Source organism: Oryzias melastigma, linkage group LG24 (genome assembly GCF_002922805.2).
Source record: "Oryzias melastigma strain HK-1 linkage group LG24, ASM292280v2, whole genome shotgun sequence".
Taxonomy (NCBI): domain Eukaryota; kingdom Metazoa; phylum Chordata; class Actinopteri; order Beloniformes; family Adrianichthyidae; genus Oryzias; species Oryzias melastigma.
This window is the reverse complement of record NC_050535.1, coordinates 24624283-24643440: the sequence shown is the minus strand read 5'-3', so window position 1 is coordinate 24643440 and position 19158 is coordinate 24624283. Positions and strand designations below refer to the sequence as shown.

At 41.5% G+C, this 19158-nt stretch overlaps 1 protein-coding gene across 1 annotated transcript; it reads left to right on the top strand.

The window, feature by feature from the left end:
* The first annotated feature begins 8598 nt into the window (after nt 1-8598).
* On the top strand, nt 8599-18686 carry ufl1 (UFM1-specific ligase 1). Its single transcript, XM_024291644.2, has 19 exons — nt 8599-8816; nt 8887-9032; nt 9105-9133; nt 9204-9301; nt 11110-11224; nt 11318-11448; nt 13168-13226; nt 13295-13441; nt 13703-13878; nt 13949-14128; nt 14198-14324; nt 14436-14552; nt 15321-15441; nt 15508-15674; nt 17497-17627; nt 17705-17785; nt 17870-17955; nt 18032-18212; nt 18354-18686. The coding sequence occupies exons 1-19, from the start codon at nt 8740-8742 to the stop codon at nt 18561-18563; spliced, it is 2379 nt and encodes a 792-aa protein (XP_024147412.1). The 5' UTR covers nt 8599-8739; the 3' UTR covers nt 18564-18686.
* Nucleotides 18687-19158: the final 472 nt, after the last annotated feature.

Sequence of the window (19158 nt, the reverse complement as noted above, 5' to 3'; positions counted from 1 at the left end):
GTTGTGAGGAGTCTGATAGCATTAAAACATCTATAAATATTATAAAAGTAAAGATGACCGCATCCTATTTTTTTTTCTATCAGTGGCTATTTTTAAAATGTAACTCTCCAGAAAAAAATACTTAGTTTCAATAAAACTTTACTAAATATCCATATATTCAAGATGTCAGTTTGCAGACTTTGACTTCTGTTTGTTTTCATGAGAACTGAATGATGGACCTGATGAGAGGACCAAAATCACAAGACTGGTGGGGGCAACAACACAACTTGCGAGTTGGTAATGACTAACTTCTCTTTGTAAGTAAAAGTTAACATGAAAGAGTAAAAATGTCTGACTGAAAGAACCACTCGTTTTTTTTTCTGAAGAGAAAGGTAACACAAAATTGATGTTCAGCATGTTTCTGTGAAGGTGCATTCTCACCGAACACGATTTGTGTGGTTGAGGCGGCCAGTTTGAGGCGATCTGAAGTCCCGCGGCGTGATTTGAGCAACGGGTGTGGCGCGAAAGTCTGCCAGCATCTCATTTTGAGCAATCAGACGTAAATTGGGCAGCACAGCCAAAATTTAAATATCTGAACTTTGACAGGTCGCTGCGTCGCATCCACCAATCAGGAACTCAGCTTTGGACACGGGATGTTTTCAATGACTCGATCAGCAGGTAGAATACTAGTGAGTGTGTGTTTGCTATGTGTATTTAATCTTTGCTTCTTTTTTTTATTTTGTTTGGTTTATACTCTGTCATTTGTTGTTATTATTTCTTGAAATAGAGGACCCCCTTAAAAATAAACAAGATGTTTCATCTCTAGGGGTTTATCCTCCTACTTCAATTAAAATCTGTAAATAAATAACAAAATTTAAAAAATAGTCCAAAGAGTACGTTTCTGTCCTAAACTTCCATCTTTTTCATGAACCCGTTGGAGCTGCAGATTTGCAGAGCTCATCTGGCTTCTTTGGGGTGAAGATGGGATAAACCCTGGACCGATCACCGGCTTTCACCCCGCGGTGGAGCTCCCTCGCTCGATATGCCGGCAGACAGAGAGCCGCTGTGGCTGAGGCTGCAGGCTCCGACTTCATCGAGACATTAAAAAAAAGGAAATAGGTCTCCGAATTTTATTTTCCCCCTCGGGTTAATAGAAGACAGAGAGCCTGCAAGCTCAGCCACAGAGACACAGAAACACGGTGGAAGCGGCTGTCATACAGACACAGGCCCCTGTACCTGGAAAATCTTTGAATAATAATCATATAAACCCAAACATGGAGACATGATTACTGATGTTTTTGTAGAACTCTTCACCATAAATAAACCTGATTTCTCAACACCATCTGTGTCTTCATACATTCTAAGTGAGATATCCACAGACACCATTCCTTATAGCATCATCCTAAAACATTAGCTTGTAGCTCCTCCCACATGCAGCCGCGGTTTCAAACTTTTTTGACAGGCGACGAGCAGCGTATTTGTCGCGTGACAAAAGAGAGGCAGGGCAAGCAAATTTGTGGCGCTAATTGCATTAAGTGTGAATCCACCAAGCACACTTCAACCAAACCAAGTGTTTCTTTTATTCTTTGATGTAATATAGATTGATTGTTTGTGTTTTTCTCAGTTTTATCCACTTAACTGTTGGGGGTTGGATATTTCCCGCCTGCTTTGTAGAAAGCAAAGCAGATTCAGCTGAACTGCGTGCAGCCGGGTCTCAGAGTTGAACTGGTTGAAGTCACAGGAGAGCCGAGCAGACAAACGTGTTTACTCACAGACCTCAACTTGATTTATATTCACAAAGGCAGTCACAATGCTTATTCACTGTGGAAATGTGACCTACATTTTGTCAGCGAAGCTGTGCTTTGAAGTTTGAAATTAGACCAGGGAACTTTTATTCTTCCTGTTAGACCAGGGCGTTCTATCAGAAGATTTTTTTTCCACTTGACTCTTAATATCGCAGCTTCTGAAGACTCAATTAACCACATCTCCACTCATGGCATAACAGTGCTTTAGTCTTAACTGAGGGGCCTCTGATGTGAGCAGACTGAAAGGGCTGTTGCTCACAGCAGCACATTTCACCACGGACGCCCGTTTGTGAAGCAGAACCGCTCTGTCAGGGAAATCATGCAGGCCATAATGCTGAAATATGATCCAAGAACTGTTTGTTTCAGGCACAAATACAGTCTAATAAACAAGACACCAGGTGTGTTCCTGCACTTGAAGCTCCAGTGAGGAACAAGCCCCCCATGACTCCGATCATTTGTTTAAGCCTGCATGTGTATGAAACAACATTTCATGTGCACTCTTTTCTGCTGCTGCAGCGGAAACTAGCGTTAAAAGTAAAAAAGGAGGTTTTTAATCGGCCTCTGTTTCAGCAAAAACAATTACAGCAACGCTTTCTTGGTTCAGCAGTGGAAAAGTGAGCTGCTGAAGGCTGTTTTCTCATTTTCATTTCTTTTTTAACTCTGGGAGAATTGAGGCAGTGATGCTGTAAGCAAAAAAAAAAATAAGGTTTTATAGCACATGTGTCAAAGTCAAGGCCCAGGGGCCTGATCCGGCCCTCCAGATCATTTTATTTTATTGTTATTAATGGCCCAATGTTATCTCACGCTCATTTCTAATTTGTATAATTTTGACAAATTATATTTTTATGGAGAGTAAAATATTGAAAGTTCTTTAAGGTTTAAGTTGATTTATTCTGGAATAATATTATTGCCTTTTTATTATTCATAATTATGTTAGAAAGTTACAGTTTGAAAGTTTTAATAATTGGTTTTCTGCTTGCTTTTTGTACTATTTAAGTATTTACTAAAATGTTTAGGCTATTTTGAGTTTAGCTAATATTTCAGCTACATGCTATCTGTTTTGGCTAGTTTAGGCTTTTTTCAGTTTTTTAGGATACTTTGAAGTTTAGTTATTTTTTTCAGCTATGTGCTAGCTATTTTGGCTAACCTACGTTTTTTTTTTTGGTTTTTTTTGTATGCTAATCTGGCATTTAGCCAACATTTTAGCTGGCTTAGCTTCTGCGTTTTCAGCTTTTAGTTTTAGTGATTTTAGCTCTCATCTTCAGCTATCTTCACTAGCATCTTCAGCGGCCACATTCAGCTTACAGCATTCACAATAGCATTATCAGACGTAATGCTATATATCTAGTTCATAATTATGTTAAAAAGTTATGAATGTAAAGTTTTAAAAATGTAGTTTTAGAGTGTTCAATAAATGTTTATCCTGTTCGTCTTGCGACCTAAGGTGTGTTTTGGATTTTGGCCCCTTTTGTGATTGAGCTGGACATCCCTGGTTTAGAGTATGAAGCGGTTCATGTAGTTTCAATAAAGTTTTTTAGCATGACCGTGCCTCAACCGCATGAAGACCATATGAATGCGGCCCAGTTGAGAACCAAGAACCAGTAGAATAAAAAATCTGTACGTAGATATTTTTTAATCAGTGAAATAAATATCTTTAAAGCCAAAAACTTTAGAAAGACATGCTTCTTTAAAAGGAATTAACTTTCTCTCATTTTGGTTCGAAGATTTACAAGGTCCAAACCCTTGTGGTCTCTGTGGTCTTTTGAGTCCACTTACCCTTATTTAAACGTGTGACACTGGAACTCCAGTGTTTATGTTCTTGAATTTGCTGTAACTTTTCAACCGTTAACAGCTCACGCCGCTTTTCTCCTTCACAATCTACTGGAATTACGTTGATCCTGTTGACGGTTGAAAAGTTACCGTTTAAGATTTTGTGTTTAAGCATCACCGCGACGCCTCAGGTGTTAAAGGTTTAAAATCAATGTCAGACTCTAAAACGACATTTTAAAAATTTTAAACAGTAACTTTTTAACATAATTATGAAAAAGATATATACCATTACCTGATAATGTTAGTGTGAATGCTGTAAGCTGAATTTGGCTGCTGAAGATGCTAAACTTGATAGCTAAAAACACTGAAGCTGATAGCTGAAAATGCTGAAGCTGATAGCTGAAAATGCTGAAGCTGAGCCAGCTAAAATATAAGCTAAATGCCAAATTAGCCTGAAAAACCAAAGAAAAACAATAGTTTGGTTAGCCAAAACAGTTAGCATATAGCTGAATTATTAGCTAAACTCCAAAATAGCCTAAAAATCTCACTAAATGCTTAAATAGTCCAAAAATATAGCAGAATGTCAATTTTAAAAACTTTAATTCAGTAACATTTTAACATAACGCTCCTCAGGTGTGCTCGTCCTGCAAAGATGACTGTGAGAACACAGCAGAGATCAGTCCAGGTGTGTCAGTGCCCTCCAAATCCATCCAATAGTTTAACCTGATCCAACCACACAAGGATTTTTTTCTAGATTATTTTTCATTTTTGATTTTGAGTCACATTTATTATAATTATTTTATTTTTTAACCAGGATTAGATTTGTAGTTTTCTCACTGATGATGGTTTTATCAACTGAACCGAAGGGCTTGATCATTTTCCCACAGTCTGATCCGCCGCAGAAACGTGAAGCCAGACTGTGAACAAACCCCAGCAGCACTATTGTAGATGGATTATATGGATGCAAACTCCCTCACTCTGCACACCCAATCAAACTGTGCAACAGCTTCTGGGAAAACTCCACCAAAGTTCTCCAATAGACAGAAAAGGGGCAAACGCTCTTTACGAATAATTAATATTCAGATGTATCAGATGAGGAATTTCTCAACCTCCTTTAGTCTGTTTTATAATGAACATAAATAACATCCACACACAGATGAGAGCTCTCGAGTATAAAACATATTCTCCTGTTTTTCTTTTCTCATAGGAGGTCATTTAAGTCTGAGCTTGAAGGCAGAAGACATTATGTGGAGAAAGAATAATGTGTCCTGAAGTTTGAACAAATCTACTTTTCTCCTGATTCTCAAAGCTCGAGGCTACAGCATCATTTCACCAAATCTCACAGAAATAGTGATTTTCTACCGAACCACATGAAGCTGCAGCAACAGAGGAGCTGGAGTCCTGAAGGTCTTCTTCATGTCAGCTCCTTACAATCGCTGATGGCTGATTAACTTGAACCAAAGGCTTATAATATATTGTACAGCTGAACTAGGGAAAATAAAATATTACAAAGACCTGCAGAATGCCTTCACACGGTGATACAAATGTGCAGCTGGCAGAAAATGTAATCACAGTTTTTCTCTTCTTCCAGGTCTTTTCCCACATGATAAAGTGGCTGAAGGGAGACAGAACTCTCTGTTAGCCTGTACACTGCTGCTCTCCAGAGGTTAGACATCCAAATTACAACACGCTTTCATTCCTCTGCGAAAGCTTGGATCCACATTTTATCTGAGTAGTTCAGCTGAAGCAGGCCTCTCACACGCCAACAGCATCAGTAAGAAATTAAAGTGATAATTTCTCTGGTCACTTTCTGTACATACTATATTTGGACGTCCATAACTCTTCAGTTGATCTCTTCCTCAGGGTTTGTTTCGTTTCACAGATTTTCCAGGATGTGGTGACAGACACACTTAGGGCTAGGTTAATAAAATCGATTAATCAATATAAATCAATATAAGCTTAATAGATCAAAAATCGATTCATAAAAATACAGATCAATTTAGCACATAAAGCTAAAGTCTGCTAGCTTGATGCTAACATTTAATGGAATTTCCCATAGGACGGCTAATGCTAACACTCGGTCGACTGAAACATGCGTTTCTGGAAATGATAATCAATCCCCAGCCCTGATACACCTCATTTAGTGGTCTCACTGTATACAACAAGACACACTTTGGCTAATGTGGCATCAATTTCAACATTCTGTGGGCAAACAAAGCTGATTTTACAGGTAAATCAATCAAGTTTCATCATTCAAACAGCCATGAACGCACGATGTTGCTCTATGGACGAGCTGCGCCACCTAGCCATAGCACCCTTTCAGCTTGGTAGAAGACAGTCAGATGATGAAGGTGAACTCAAAACTATCTTCAGAAGACTTGCACTAAGACACAGAACTACTGTCAGAGGTGGTGACAGATCCAGGAGTGACAGACTACAACCATGACCAGAACCTGAGGACGTCTGACCTCAGGAATGGTTGAATGCCACACAGCTCCAGACCCATTTACCAGATGTGAGGGTACTAAGGTTTATAGATGAACCATTCACAACCAACTCCACCGCTTTGACTGGAATGACACACAACTTGAAGCTAACACCAAGACACTTCTGTGAAAATTTCCAGTGAACATTGCAGGACGAGTGACCTGGACAATGCTGTAGTGGTCTACTGTCCTGTTCCCTGATGAGTATAGGGTCATCACATACAGAAATGATGGTCATCAGAGCTGCTGGAGAAGGTGAGGTGAGCGATACACTGAGGTCATCGTGGTCCCCAGGATTTCTTTTGGTGGAGGAAGTGCAACAGTCTGGCCAGGCATGACTGGTTTGGTTAATGTAGATGGTCCAGTCACTGCTTGTTCTTTCCTCGGAGACATCATAGAACCATCACCAACCATTGATTCCAACAGAACACCCCCAACTTTCTGTTCATGGATGACAACGCTCCACCACATGTAGCACAAATTGTCACAGCTGGACTTCAGGAAGTGGTAGTGTCTTATATGGTATAAGACAGTGGCGGGCCGTGCATTTCACACCTAGGCCTTCAGTAGTGCTCCATCTGAATCAATCCAACCCTCATTAACTATTTTATGGCAATAAAACTTCTAGTGCAGGTACAGCTGCCACACACACACCAAAAGCATAAAAAATAACCTGATTTCAATATTATGTAGGGAGATAGCAAAATTTTACTCACCAAAAATCCAGATTATTTAAACACAAAATCCATCCTTTCTATCCTCAAGAAGATTTCAATCACTCTGTCATGCAGAATCCGTGCGTTTCGCAGATGGAAAGTGTTCCGTGGCTGTGATAAGCTGGAAAAAGCTGCATGCGGCAAATGTTCTGGTATTCCTGAAGCCTCTTGTGGTCCAGGAGGGAGACAAACATCAGTTTTTGTGATCGATCAAGGTCTGTGTCTGGAAAATAATATTGTCGGAAGTGCGCGCGAGGATTTTGCGCTGCACGCGCCCGCGGTGCGTTCAGGGGCCTCGTAGATTTCCTCGTATCAGCTTCACTCCCGCTCAACGGAGTCACGGAACTCCTTTACCCGTGCCAGACAAAACTGTGCCACAACTTTACCCAGACATTCATTTTCCACCAAAAATCAGACGACGAGACGCTTTCCACTGACAACATCTTCAAACCTGACACGCCGCTCCTCGGCACCTGTGTCCGTCACATAACGCAGAACCAGAGCGAGCTGCGAGCTATCCAATCAAAGCTCGTGAAAATGATGACGTTTCCGAGGGCCTGCTAGCTGGCGTTGGTATCGCCTACTCCAAATCTGATTGGTTGAAGCAACAGTTTGGTCGACAATTATTTTATGCTACAGGGCCCGCAGAACTGATTGTGAAGGCCTCCGGGCAGATTTCTTTGACCCTAGCAACAAATGGTGCTGCAATGTGATTGGTTAATGCTTAAATAGGAAAATACACGTCTGGAAGCAGCGCAGCCAGGGAGACAGCAATGAAAGGACGAAGACAGAGCATTTGGAATTATAGAATACGTATTCACGGAAATAAATAATAATTAATATCAGTCTGTGATTCAGATATTTTTAGGCCAGCAGAGAAGGCCTTGCAGGCCCTGACGGCCCGCCACCGGTATAAGACCTGAACCCAATAGAGCACGTCTGGGACCAGCTGAAGCACAGATGACCACAAGTGATCTGGCAGAACTGTATGAACGCCTCAGAACATCATCATGAGTCTAGTGAGGAGCAGGAGACGTCACTGTCAAGCTGTTATTGCAGCAAACGGTGGAACTACCTGCTGTTGACATGGTCAATGTTTGTTATTTGAGGACATTTTATGATTGTCTTAAGTTTTGGAGTTATTACGGATCCCCTAAAGATGGAGTGTCACACTCAATCACTTAAGGGGCCAATGTCCAAAACACACTTTAGGTAATGGGCCGAACAGGATAAACATTTTTGAACACAATTAAACAAAATGTTTTAAAACTTTAAAAACAATTTTTAAAAATTACTATTCAGGCAGGAATATTATTGCAGAAAAAAATCTTAAATAACTTACAATATTTTACTCTCCATAAAAATGTATTTTGTCAAACTTATAGAAGTTAGAAATGAGCGGAAAATAACATCGGGCCATTAATAACAATAAAATAAATGATCTGGACGGCCGGATAGAATCAGTATTGACTTTCATACACGTGCCCTAAAGAAACATCATAAAGGTATATTGAATAAAAAATAAATAAAGGGACATCAGAATAAAAAAATAAAGAAAAAGTTGCTTTCTCTTGCGCACTGGATAGTAACCAATGGGACAAATTATTATTATTATTACTATTATTATTATTATTATTATTATTATTATTATTATTATTGTTGTTGTTTGTATGTATTTATTTATTATTTAGGCTGGCTCTGCCAATAAATAACATAGTACAGTTAAATGTTTTTCTCATTCATTATTAGTTAAATAAAGGGGAACTTTTTATGTTTTTCAATCAAATTCAGACCAATTTGGTGAACACGTGAATTGGCGTTTGGTCTCAGCGTGTAGTTTGGTCCTCCTTGCTCTCCGTCTGACGTCACTGAATGTTGACGTGTGGCTTGAAAAGAGGCTAGCCAGCGTCTGTTAGCACCAGGCTCCTCAGGCTCGGTTCTGTACTGTAAAAGTTCTGGTTCCTGCACTCACGACAGGGAAGGATGGCGGCGGACTGGGAGGAGATCCGGCGGCTCGCCGCGGACTTCCAGCGGGCTCAGTTCGCGGACACGGTGCAGAGGTACGAGCTACCAGCTGCTGCTGCTGGGGGTCCGACGGAGCTCCTCACCTCTTTCTGTGGACTTTGACAGGCTCTCGGAGAGGAACTGCATAGAAATAATCACCAAACTGGTTCAGGACAAAAAGCTCGACGTGGTCCACACCCTGGACGGGAAGGAGTACATCACCCCCGCGCAGATCAGCAGGGAGATCCGGGACGAGCTCTACGTCCACAGAGGTCAGTCTGTCGCAGAGCAGCGCCCAGTCTGACCACGGTCATCCAACAGTAAGGCCTGTGCTTGTTCTGCAGGACGGATCAACATCGTGGACCTGCAGCAGGTTGGTGTGGTTCTGATCCAGAGTGTGCGGCTGCGTGAAGCAGACTGGAACTTCAGTGTTTCCCTTTCAGATCATCAATGTGGACTGGGTCCATGTGGAGAGCAGAGCCACGGAGATCGTGAAATCTGACAGAGGAGTGCAGCTGGTCCTGGGACAGCTGATCGAGGAGTGAGTGTCTGGATCAGACATCTGTGACGTCTCTCCAGGCGTGAGGCCTGAAAGTTTGAATGTTTAATTCATTTTATAATATTTAAGTTTTAGACCAATCTGATATGATAGCTTCACACACCCACACGCACACACACACAGCTTGTGTACTCAAGCTATGCAACATTCACACTGTAGTGATTCTCCTGCTTCTGTACGTTTATCGGCACGTAAAAACTCTATCACACTTTCAACTATTTCAACTAATTTGGTATCAAAAAAGTTCAGCTTGTTCATGACATTATTGCTTGTACTTTTGGTATTCGTAAGCTTTATAGTTTTTGAAATATTAAGCAAATCAGCCCCTCAAGAAATAAATACAAAATTGCTCAAATCTTTTAAAAATTTTGTGCACTTTAAAATTTGTGAACTTTTGCATACTTTCAGCTAGAGACACCATTCACACTTCAAAATGTTCAGCAACTACTGGGGTGTTTATGCTAATTTGGAGTGTAGCTTTTATTTTAGCATTATGCTAGCTGTTTTTGACTATTTTTTTCAGTTTTCAGGCTAATTTGGACTTAAGCTAAAATTTTACAATGAAGCTAAAATATTGGCAAAATTAGACATTTTTTCCACGTTTAAGCTAATTTTGACTTAGCTAACATTTTTGCAGTATGCTAGCTGTTTTGTCTAATGTTGACATGTTTCCAGTTTTTAGGGTAATTTGGAGCTCAGCTAATATGTTAGCTGTTGTGGCTAAATTAGACATTTTCCCAGTTTTTTCTTTTTTATCTGTTTATTTATTGCTAATTTGGCATTTAGCTAGTATTTTAGCAAGCTGGGCTTCAGCAATTTCAGCTATCAGTTTCAGCATTTTTAGATGTTTGGTCTATCATCTTCAGTAGCCACATTCAGCTTACAGCATTCACACTGGCATTATAGCAGGTAATTACATGTATCAAGTTTAGTTGGTTCTTTCAATAAGTTTTTTGTTTGTTTTTTTATTACAATGTTATAATTTTCACCTCCATTACTGATGTGATAAGCATTTTTTTATACAATCTTATACAATTTATCGTTGTAAACAGCTTAACTGAACCCCCATATTTCCCAGCATTCCAAAAGGTTCTAGAGATTCAGCATAAATGTGCATATGATGTAAAGTTGGGGTAGATATGCAGAAACAAGCACTGGGAGAGACTATCCTTTTCAAAACAAGTTATAAAGTTAACACAATGTTTTTCTCTTGTTAAGATCTGCTAATGGAGCTAGTAGAACTAGAGTTCTTGTTATAAGTTGTGAGGATCTGCTCTTTTAAGGTCAAACGAAATCTTGAAAGAAGCACAAATAACCCCACTTATATTCTGTTCTGGAAATTGGAAAGAAAATCTCTTAAAATAACCATGTATGTTTAAAAAAAAAAAGTTATGTCTTTAAAGTTAGTATATTTAGACACACCCATAATAAGTTATATGTAAACCCTACAACAGTCTTCCCTTATCTCAACACTATAATTATCTTAAAGTGGGACTAAAGTTACTCTTTTTAAGATGATTTTTTCTTCTAAATGATCTGAAAGGCTTATGAGATCATTCAAAATAAATCTTCTGTTTAAACATGTGATGTAAAATAAATGTAAACATGTGTCATTAAAGATTAATCTTAAAACAAGAGGATTTTAGATCATCTTACATCTCACTGAAAAGTTACTAGTAAGTTAGTTTAGTCTTAAACCAAGCATAATAAGACATTTCTACAAGAAAGCAGGCAATAAAACTTTGTGATTTAGTGTTACTGCGGTGTGCTGATGGTTTTGTGTTCTCCAGCACGTATTTGGACCGCCTGGCCGAGGAGGTGAATGATAAGCTGCAGGAGGCGGGTCTGGTTAGCATCGCAGAGCTTTGTAAGACCTACGACCTCCCTGGAGATTTCCTCAGTGAGGTGTGTCAGCGCTCTGCTCCTCGCCGTCTGAGACTTTGATCCTCGTTGGGCTTGTCTGAGCTTGTGTCACCGCGATTTTCCTCTTCTCTTCAGGAGTTATCCAAGCGACTTGGAAAGCTCATCCAAGGAGAAATTGACCAGCACAACAGAGGCGTCATATTCACGCGAGCGTTTGTCGCTCGCCACAAAGCCAGAATACGGGGGCTCTTCAGCGCCATCACAAGGTACTCTGGGATATTTCCAGCTTTGTGCTTTTCTTTTTAAGAAAAATGTAGTGAAACTCACAGTCGTATTGTTTCTTTCTGAACCAAAAAAAATGTTTCTCCTCTATGTCTTAACTTCCACTGACGTGGAAACGCCTCACATGTGGAATAGGACAGGATTCACCTGCAGAAATCACAATCCACCCTTTTCACGTGACGTCACACAAAACGGCGAGTGTGCAGAGTGACTTCTGGTTATATATTATGTCTGTGGTTTAGAACGGCAAAGCTGACCGCTGAACACTGTTTAAAGCAATTTAATGTAAATAATGAAAGGTAACCTAACCAATTGAAATATTTATTTTCTAAATGTCCTTCCTGGTTGTATTAGTTTTCCCTCTCAGATCAAACATCAGTATTCCTCCTGCAGAATCCTTCACAGCTGCTTCCCCAAAATCCTCTGGATGATATTAAACCAGTCGTGGATTATTTCTCTCTACAACCCGGTCATAGTTAGATGAAGGTTACAGGAACTTCAGTGAATGCTGCTGGTTTGATCATGAATTCAGATTCTCTTCTTCTAATTGATGCTAATGCTAACGTTAGCTTTCCACGACTTGATGAGACGTAGATCTGCAGAAGATCTTTTCTGTCCAGTTAAAGTTGATTACATTTCTGTGTTCACAAAATCACTAAAACAGACTAAAGTAAGACAATTTCAATAAAGAAAAACTAATAACTGTTGTTATTTTCTGACGTAGCTCCTCTTTGCTGTTGATCATAACTGAGTCTGATCCTGGAGGATAATAAAGGGAAACAAGGATCAGAATAATTTGAAACCGTCAAAAATATATAAAAGAAAATGATTATTTTCTCGTAATTTTCTAAATGTGTGTTGCCAGAGTTAAACTTTTTTCTCGGAAGCTCTTATTTTGAAAACTGAAAATACATGGCATTTAAAGTACCGGTATTCACTGTGCCACTTGGTAAACATTCCTATTTTTACAATTACTCCTTAAAATACCCCAAAAAACAACAAATACCTCTGATAACAACAACTACATTTAACCTTGAAGTAGTTAAAACAATATTGACCAACATACAGCAATCTGCATCTTGGTTGTCTCTATTAAATATGGCCAACATGAATTTCTATCAGTTTTTCTGCTTAAAACACCCGAGAATAACATCAAGCAACCGAAAGGTCGATATTTTCAATAAAACTTCAAATATTAAAGGATTATTCAAATTTGTATTTAGATTTGTGAACAATCTATGAGAGGAAATGAAAATACAGTTCAGGAGGACATTCATCAAATAAATATTGTATATTTTTCTGTTAAAATTGATAATGTTACCTTTTATTATTTATGTAAAATTGTGTTAAACAGCGTTCAGCTTTGCCATTCTAAACCCGAACACTGGAAGTCACCAATCACATTTTCGGGCTTGTCACCATTTTGTCTGACGTCACTGTAAAAAGGGTCTATAGTGCTGAACAAAGTTCAGAAAACTTTCAAAAGTACATTTTTCAAAAGAAAAGTTGAGGCTTGTATTGTCGTTAACTTGGTGCTGCTCAGTTGAACTGCTTTGTAACAGACGTGTAGACTCTAGATCTACCACTGACTAGAGCTGCTGTGGATTAGAAGGTAGAATTTCGATTTAAACTGCTCCACAGTACAGCTACCATAGAGTAGAGCTGCTCAGCTTTGATGCCTCTTGTTTCTGTGCATCTTCCAGGCCGACGCTGGTCAGCAGCATGATTGGTGCCTTCGGGTTTCAGGAGCATCTTCTGTACTGTAAGGACCGTCCTCTGGTTTTGATGGCTGCCCTGTTTGCTGTGCTGAGGCCGTCTTCTTGTTGTCAGCTGTCTTGGAGGAGCTGGTGAGCACCGGACGTCTGAAGGGAAGTGTGGTCGGAGGCCGGCAGGACAAAGCCGTCTACGTTCCCGATATTTACGCCAAAACGCAGAACGCTTGGGTGGACTCCTTCCTGCAGCAAAATGGATATTTAGGTCGGTTCTGAAATGCCTCATACCCACCGGCAGCTGCAGTGCAGTCACAAGCAGCTCCAATTTTCTACAAATTTGAGCTTTTTACTGGGATGTTGCAGGAACATTTGTTTATGTCTGAGTTTAGAGGAACGAAGCTACAGCCTCGTACTGGACCGAGGTTCAAGCACCCATGGTGCTGCTCCTCAGGTGCAGTTCAAGTGAAAGTTAAAGTGAATAGTTTGTCCCCTCCCACCCTGAGCTGAAGCTTTCTCACTCTTGCAGAGTTTGATGCTTTGGTCCGGCTCGGGATTCCAGACCCATCCAGCTACATCAAGAAGCGCTTCAAATCCAGCAAGCTGCTGTTTCTCCGAGCCGCCTGTGTGGGTCAGGCTCTGGTGGACCAGGTGGAGGCCTCGGTGGAGGAGGCGGTCAACTCTTCCACGTGGACTGACCTCCAGGTCAGAGGTCTTCACACGTGTGTCACTTGCATCTTTGGAAAAAGCTTCTCATCAGCTCTGTCGGTTTCAGCCCATCCTGCCCAGCTGCCTGTCGAGTGAGGATGTCGGCATGCTCATCAGCCAGGCCATGAGGAACACCAACATCCAGTCGTCTGCCAGAGTTCTGGGAGAGACCGTGGTCGTCAGCGAGAAGTTCATCAGTAACTGTCTCTCTTTGTTTGATGAGGCCATGCAGCAGAAAGCTCAGAAGGTACAGCGGCGTCTGGCCTCTGAAGTCTCTTCATCTCTTCATCTCTTCAGCATCTTCTGTCATCATCAGGAACTCAAGAACAACCCGGTCTTCTTGATAACAGAGGAGGACTTGAAGCAAGCTGCCGCTCTGACAGAGAGCTCAGCACCTTCCAAAAAGGAGAAGAAGGATGCAGAGCGCAGGAAGAAAGCGGCAGGTTTGTTCAGACTGACCCAAACACAAAGGCCTCCTGAACAAAAGTCCACATTTGTGACCAGTTCTTCTAAAAGCTCGTGCCTCTGGTGCTGTCCATCTGCCTGTCCCACAGAGAGCAGCGTGAAGTCAGGCGGGGGAGGAAACGCCCGGGAGATCCGCATCCGTAAAACCAAGAAGAAAGGGAGGAGAGAGGACGACAGCGATGAAGAGAACGGACCCGCACAGCCAAGTACGCCCAAAAACGGGTTTATCGCGATGGAGACGACATGAAGTCTCAGTCTAAACCTTCTGCTCAGTGAGGCGTCCTGTTAGTGCTGCCACAAACGATGATTTTAATAGTCGACTAATCTACGATTATTCTTTCCAATTAGTTGATTGATCAAGTCATGGGCAAACTGGATGTGAAGCTGGATGTGTGAATGCTGTAAGCTGAATTTGTCTGCTTAAGATGCTAGTGCTGATACATGAAGATGCTGAAATTGATGGCTGAAATCACTGAAGATGATCGCTGAAATCACTGAAGCTAATAGCTGAAAATGCTGAAGCTGAAATATTAGCTAAATGCCAAATTAGCCTAAAACCCCACCCCACCCCCCCACCCCTAAAAAAAAAACGTAGGTTTTTCAAAACAGCTGGCATGTAGCTGAAAAAAATAGCTAAACTCCAAAATAGCCTGAAAAAAATGAAATAAGCCTAAATCAGCCAAAATAGCTAGCATGTAGCTGAAATTTTAGCTAAACTCTAAAATAGTCTAAAAAAAAAACGTAATAAATGTCAAAATAGTCCATAAAGCTAGCAGAATGGCATTCTAACTTTCCACTTTACTACACTCTGTCTCCATGTAATATAAAGTAACGACTAATCGACGATTTTAGTGGTCAATTAGTCGATTAATCATGCCAGCCCTGCTTCCTATGCACCAAGAGTTTCTTCTTCATGCAGGCGGGGCCTCAAGCTTCACAGTCAGACTAAGTCCTTGTATTTTCCTTTTCCCAAGATCGCAGCAAACAGAGTGAAGCTCCTTTCATGACCCAGGAGGAGATCGTGACGGTTCTGGAGGACAGACTGAACGACTGTCCTGAGGAAATCCTCTCTGAGCTGGCTGAGACTTTAGTCAGGTAAAATTCTGCTTCCTGCTTCCTGTGTGTCGACAAAATCCAAACCTCCTAAGGACGTCTCTGCAGGCCTCTGACCAAACGCTACCAGGAGGTGCTGCGAGCCGTCTTCATGTCCTCCTCCAGCTCCTCAGCAGGCAGCAGCAAGAAGAAGAGCATGAAGGATCTGCAGGAGGAGATCAGCAACCTCCACAACAGCATTCGACTGTTTGACAAAGGCACCAAGTTCTTCTCTGGTACGTCCGCCGCCTGCAGCAGCAGTCACACACCGGTTAGAGAGCTTTGGCTAGGGCGTTGTTAGAGTCCCCACATGGGTGAGACGGATGCCCAGCATTGTTTATCCCGCTCTGGGGGGGGTGAAACTGTGCGGGAGAAAAGTGGAACAATCCTCTCTACACGGGGCCCCTATGTACAAAAAAGAGGAAAAAACTCTGATCTGTTCCAGCTGCTGGTGCTGCAGACTCCTGAGGAGTGATGTGATGAGCGGCAAAATAAACCGAAATGAATCGATAAACTATTGTGCGATTGCTTAGTAAGCATTCACACTACTGTGATCCTCCTGCTCCTTTCTGTACGATTTTCAGCACATGAAAACTCAATCACACTTTCAGAGATTTCAGCAATTCCTGCCTGGAATATGTTAAAATAAGTTTTTATTTAATTTTAATTCTCAAGAATTAAATAATATTAATTGAAAAGTGTTTTTTTTTTTTCTTTTTTGCGTAGTAAGCAGATGCCAGGACTTCCCTCTGGATTAATCAGCCTCCTCTCTACATGATCCTCTATGAATGAACATGTCATTTTGGTTTCTGCGTGGTGGAAACGTGACATCTTTAATGTGAATGTTCTCTAAATGTTCATGAGGAACTCATATTTGAACATCCTTCACTTTAAAAAGGGGCGGAGACCACAGAGAACAGAGAAGAAAACCTGCTCCAGACCAGGTTACGTTCACAGACTCAGTTGCCATAGTGATCTATTCTGAGTTCAGCGAATCCTGCTTCGTGATACAGGTTTAAGTTTTCTCAGTTTCTGAAACTGAAAACTCAGAGTTTTCCTGAATTTGGAGTTCACAAACTCAGAGTTTCAACAAAACCTGCTTCTTGAAACGGGCCCCTGGACATCACTGTTTGTATTTTTGGTATTTATAGACTTGATAGTTTTTGAAATATTAAGCCAAATATGCCCTACAGGAAATATATGAGAAAGTCTTCACATTTAAAATGTTAAGTAGAGGAACTACAACCATTTAAATATATTTATAATCTATGTTTTCATCGGGCTGCACGGTGGCGCGGTGGTTAGCAAAAGGCCCCGGTTCAAATCCCGTCTGGGACCTTTCTGTGTGGAGTTTGCATGTTCTCCCCGTGCATGTGTGGGTTTTCACCGGGGACTCCGGCTTCCTCCCACCGTCCAAAAACATGCTTCATAGGTTAATTGGTGACTCTAAATTGCCCCTAGGTGTGAATGTGAGAGTGGATGTGTGATTGAGGCCCTGTGACAGACTGGCGACCTGTCCAGGGTGAACCCCGCCTTCGCCCATCAGTAGCCGGGATAGGCTCCAGCACCCCCGCGACCCTGAAAGGGAAGAAGCGGCCAAGAAAATGGATGAATGAAATGAATATGTTTTCATCATTATATTAATTTTATCATTTTTAGCAACATGGTGACGTTTTTGGCTAATCTGTTACCTACTGAGGTTTGTAGGCTAATTTAGAGTTTTGCTTCTATTTTAGCAACAGGCTAACATTTTTTTACTACTCAGTTCAACTCCAAAAGCCACGCCCCCTCAGAGGAGATTTTGGAAACAGTGGCCTCAGATCAACATGAAAATGGCTTTTTAAGAGATTTAGGTTGTTGAATTTTGGTTAAAAACTTCATAACCATATGAAAACACTACTGGGAACGTTTTTTTTTCTATTAAAAAAAGTATCCTGATGTTTTTTCAAAGTTTTCATTCTAACCCAGTTTGGTTGTTTCTGAAAATATTTTTTGCTAAATTGCTTGCAGATGTAAAAATGAATTCAAATAAAGGAAGAATGTTGTTTTTCTTCTCAGATGAAACTCAGGTGAACATCATCAAACACGTCCTGAAGACCTTGTGCGCTGATGTCACCAACATTCTGGTGAACTTCCTGGCTGCAGACCTCATGATGTCTGTGGAGAATCCCAGCACCATCACCAGCGAGGTTCGTCTCTTCCTCTGTTCGACGGCCCAGGACGAAGTGGCTGCTGCTCATGCTCACTGTCTGATGTGTTGCTGCAGGTCAGAGTGAAGATTTTGGGGAAACTGTCTGAGGAGACCAGAGGACCTCTGATGAAGCTGCACAACACTCTGAATGGCAAAGTAGGTTCAGTCTTCAGAGGGAAATGTGGAGCAGGCTGTCTAAGAGCTGCTAAAGATTTGATGTGTTTGATGGAACTCCTACAGAGTGTTGAAGATTTCCTGACCAACCTGGAGGCTGCTGCTGAAGTCTGTGGATTCATGCTGAAAAAGGGGGACAAAAAGAAGGAGAGGTAAACCTCCCCGAAGAGCAGGTTCCATTCAAATCTGGAAATGTGTTTTGGGGGGATGTCAACACGAGTCTTCCAGACAGGCGCTGTTCCTGCACCGCCAGGCGCTCACCGAGCAGCTGAAGGAGGCGGAGGACCCCGCCTTGGTGCTCCACCTGACCAGTGTGCTGCTGTTCCAGGCCAGCACCCACTGCATGCTGCACGCCCCGGGGCGCTGCGTGCCGCACATCATCGGCACGCTCACCGGCCGAATACCTGCGGTAGGAAAACCTTCAAATCCTTCTGCTGTGGCATAGTGTATCATTGGGACGTAAATTTACACAAATGCCATCAGAAAGATGTTTTTGCAGAATCTTCACAGCAGTGAACATGAGCAGAGCGGTGTATGTGCGTCTGCGCAGGAGCAACAGCAGCTGCTGTCCTCCTACCAGAGTCTGGTGGTCAAGCAACTGGTGAGCCAGAGTCCAGGCAGGGAGCAGGAGGAGCAGCAGGAGCAGCAGGAGCAGCAGGAGGAGGAGGGTCACAGCGTGCGCTCACAGCTGGCCGCCATGACACCCCGAGTGAAGGAGCTGGTCCTGTCGCAGAAGAAGCCGTCCATTTCTGAAGACTAGTTTCAGTGTGGGAGAGTTGATAGAGTCTGCAAACATTTTGGACTAAAATGTGAAATCATTGAAGGGAGTTCCAGAGGAAAATGCTCAGATTTTCACAATTTCATTAAAATTTCCTCTGCTGATGCCTCTATGTTTTCCTGAACACACGAGCAGCCTGAAAGACTTCAGATGAGATGTAGGAGTGGATTTGGGTCTATAATTTCAACAGTCAGTCTTCACAAGGAGCGTTACCAGATAAGGAGCGGTGAGACGGGAAACTTCCTTAAAACCCCAAAGCTTTATGTTTATGTTTGGTGCAAAGGTTGAAGACTAAATGTGATTTCTTTTCAACTCTAAGGACATTGTGTGTTTTTTTAAAAAGAAATGCAGTTAGGGATGACTGATGATGGAAGAAAACCAAAGGCTGTGAAGTTTAAACACACAAAAAAATTTCAAAGTCAAGAGAATTCAGGATTCTGGTTGATTACAGTTTTTCTCAGTCATTTTGGTGCATTTCTCAGAACACTATTAACATTTGCACAGCAGTTAGTGCATTTCTCAAAACAATTAGTGCAAACTTCAAAACCTAATGGACAGCCTGCAAAAGCACATCACA